This window comes from Palaemon carinicauda, chromosome 31, assembly GCF_036898095.1.
Source record: "Palaemon carinicauda isolate YSFRI2023 chromosome 31, ASM3689809v2, whole genome shotgun sequence".
NCBI classification, from domain to species: Eukaryota; Metazoa; Arthropoda; class Malacostraca; order Decapoda; family Palaemonidae; genus Palaemon; species Palaemon carinicauda.
Genome location: NC_090755.1, coordinates 22,202,267 through 22,204,766, shown reverse-complemented (window position 1 = coordinate 22,204,766; position 2,500 = coordinate 22,202,267). Strand labels below are relative to the sequence as shown.

Here is a 2,500-nt window from a genome sequence, read left to right as displayed (position 1 = left end):
CTGCCTCCATGTCTTCCAGTTTGATCAGAGTCGGAGGAATGACGTCATCGCTCACTGACTCAAGATAGACTTCCAGGACTTTCCATCTGCAAAGCAAAATTGAATGTTCTCTTGTCAACAATAAATATCCCGATTTATTCATATCTGAATAACATGCATACCCATATAGACATACAGAGCATAGCGAGAAAACTTAAAAGGTGAGGTGAAAGGAAATGTTGAAATCATTATTATTATTATTATTATTATTATTATTATTATTATTATTATTATTATTATTATTAGCTAAGCTACCACCCTTAGTTGGGAAAGCAGGTTGTTATAAGCCCAAGGGCTCCAACAGGGAAAATGTCCTAGTGAGGAAAGGAAATAAGGAAAATAGAATAGTGCGCCTGAGTGTACCCTCAAGCAAGAGAACTCTAACCCAAGATAGTGGAAGACCATAGTACAAAGGCTATGTCATTACCCAAAATTAGCGATCAATGGTTTGATTTTGGAGGGTCCTTCTCCAAGAAGAGTTGTTTACTATAGCAAAAGAGTCTCTTATACCTTTACCAAGAGGAAAGGGGCTACTGAACAATTACAGCGCAGTAGTTAACCCTTTGAGTGAAGAAGGGTTCGTCGGTTATCTTAGTGTTGCCAGGTGAATGAGGACAGATGAGAATATGTGAAGAATATGCGTTATTATTCGATGGATGTCTAGGCAAATGAAAATATGGGCCATAACCAAAGAGGGACACAATAAAGGAAATAAAATGGTAAAGTCTAAAGTGAAAAGCTGGAAAACGTAAAACAAAAAAAAAAAAAATCTAAATATCACATCAGGGATGAAGTCACAGATAACAAGAACAAAATAATAACATCAGAAAAGTCACAAAAAAGCAAAAATGTTGTGAGGCACAACACTTCAAGTGTCAGTTGTAATTACTTAAATATTAATGGACGTTAAGTAATCATGAAAAAGAAAGGCTAAAGTTTAAAAAAATATATGTTTAAACTACATTACGTTTAACTGCTGTTTTACATATTCTATTTTTCATTTCCATAGAGAAAATTATAACATGATTTGCATAGTAAGGAATAAAGACTTTCTAATATAAGTTGAAATTAAGGAAAATGTGATATGTTAAAAGATATTAACTGATACATCATCGAGATAATTAGACACCACACACACACACACACACACACACACACACACACACACACACACACACACACACACACACACACTTGGATTCTAGGAACTCGAACATTAATAGCAACCCTGAAAAAGCTTTGGGAAAAGTATAATATTCTTGTCAAGGTCATTTTGGTATTATAATGAATTTTGATTGAGTCAAGATAAAAATATACAGTACATACACAGAATATATCGTAGATATAATATAAATGTTTGTTTGACGATAAACACACGCACACACACATACACACACACACACACATATATATATATATATATATATATATATATATATATATATATATATACATATATATATATATATATATATATATATATATATATATATATATATATATATATATATATATGTGTGTGTATTGATCTTAATACTAACCCCTCATAGTCCACAGAGGCAGCCCTAGAAAGGCCAGGGTTAAGAAGTAAAGTGATCCAAAGCTTCATAAGAAGAAGAGCTGATGGAAAGACTTTTCCACGTCGAAGGTCCATTCTGAAATCAATAAACTCATTAATGAAACAAAAACAGTTTCAATAAAGCAATATAGAATCCTGAAACAATACATCTTCTGAGCCTTCATTTTGAAATAGAACGAACAGTTGAGAGTCGAGAATAAATTTTCAAATTTAGTTCATTAGAAGTGAGAAAGATTCACTGTACTGTGTGTCTTAGGGACATGGTTTTCATTAATAAAGTACAATATGTTAATATCTAAAAATGCTGAAGCAGCTCAGAGATGTAAGATCTCTTACTTTTAACCCTAAGTAGACAGTTAGAGTAATACTCCATGAAGACAATTAGCCCAAACTTCTATTTACACTTGTCACATATCATCAGTTTATTTTAGTATCAATTGAACAGTCACGCAATTATACTGATAATCGTTCATTATTCCTTTATATAGAGCCGCTAGGATACATGTAAAATACACCTGTGCGAGTATCTTGAAGTGAGCAACACAAAGGTCAAGAGAGATACTAAGCATTAGCCATCAATAACCTAATGATTAAATAATCAAGCTAAATCTAAACGATATAAAATGCAGTGAAAGGACATAAGTTGAAAATACTTAGCAAAATCAATGTGTTTTTTTCGTATACCTTTTACAACATTAATGGAAAAAAATTTGAATCTTCCCATCCTGACTAAATGATGCAACTATCGCTTCGGATTGTTTGTTTTGCCAACAGGATTCTTGCATAATAAGGCTCTAGTGGTTCTTATGAAACTCCCTTTTTAATTAATAACTTCACGCGTCAACATCATATTAAATTTTCGTCTTTTCTCATTACGAATTA

At 32.3% G+C, this 2,500-nt stretch overlaps 1 protein-coding gene across 1 annotated transcript in view; it reads right to left on the bottom strand.

Moving 5' to 3' along the window:
• LOC137624899 (carboxypeptidase B-like) overlaps nucleotides 1-2,500 on the bottom strand; it is a 50,320-nt gene that overhangs the window by 43,439 nt on the left and 4,381 nt on the right. Inside the window, exons 2-3 of the mRNA XM_068355834.1 lie at nucleotides 1,581-1,694; nucleotides 1-86 (exon numbers count right to left, since the gene is read on the bottom strand). The exon at nucleotides 1-86 is cut by the window's left edge and continues 39 nt beyond it. Coding sequence (XP_068211935.1) covers nucleotides 1-86; nucleotides 1,581-1,693 — 199 coding nt within the window. The 5' untranslated portion in view covers nucleotide 1,694. The remainder of the gene's footprint in view (nucleotides 87-1,580; nucleotides 1,695-2,500) is intronic.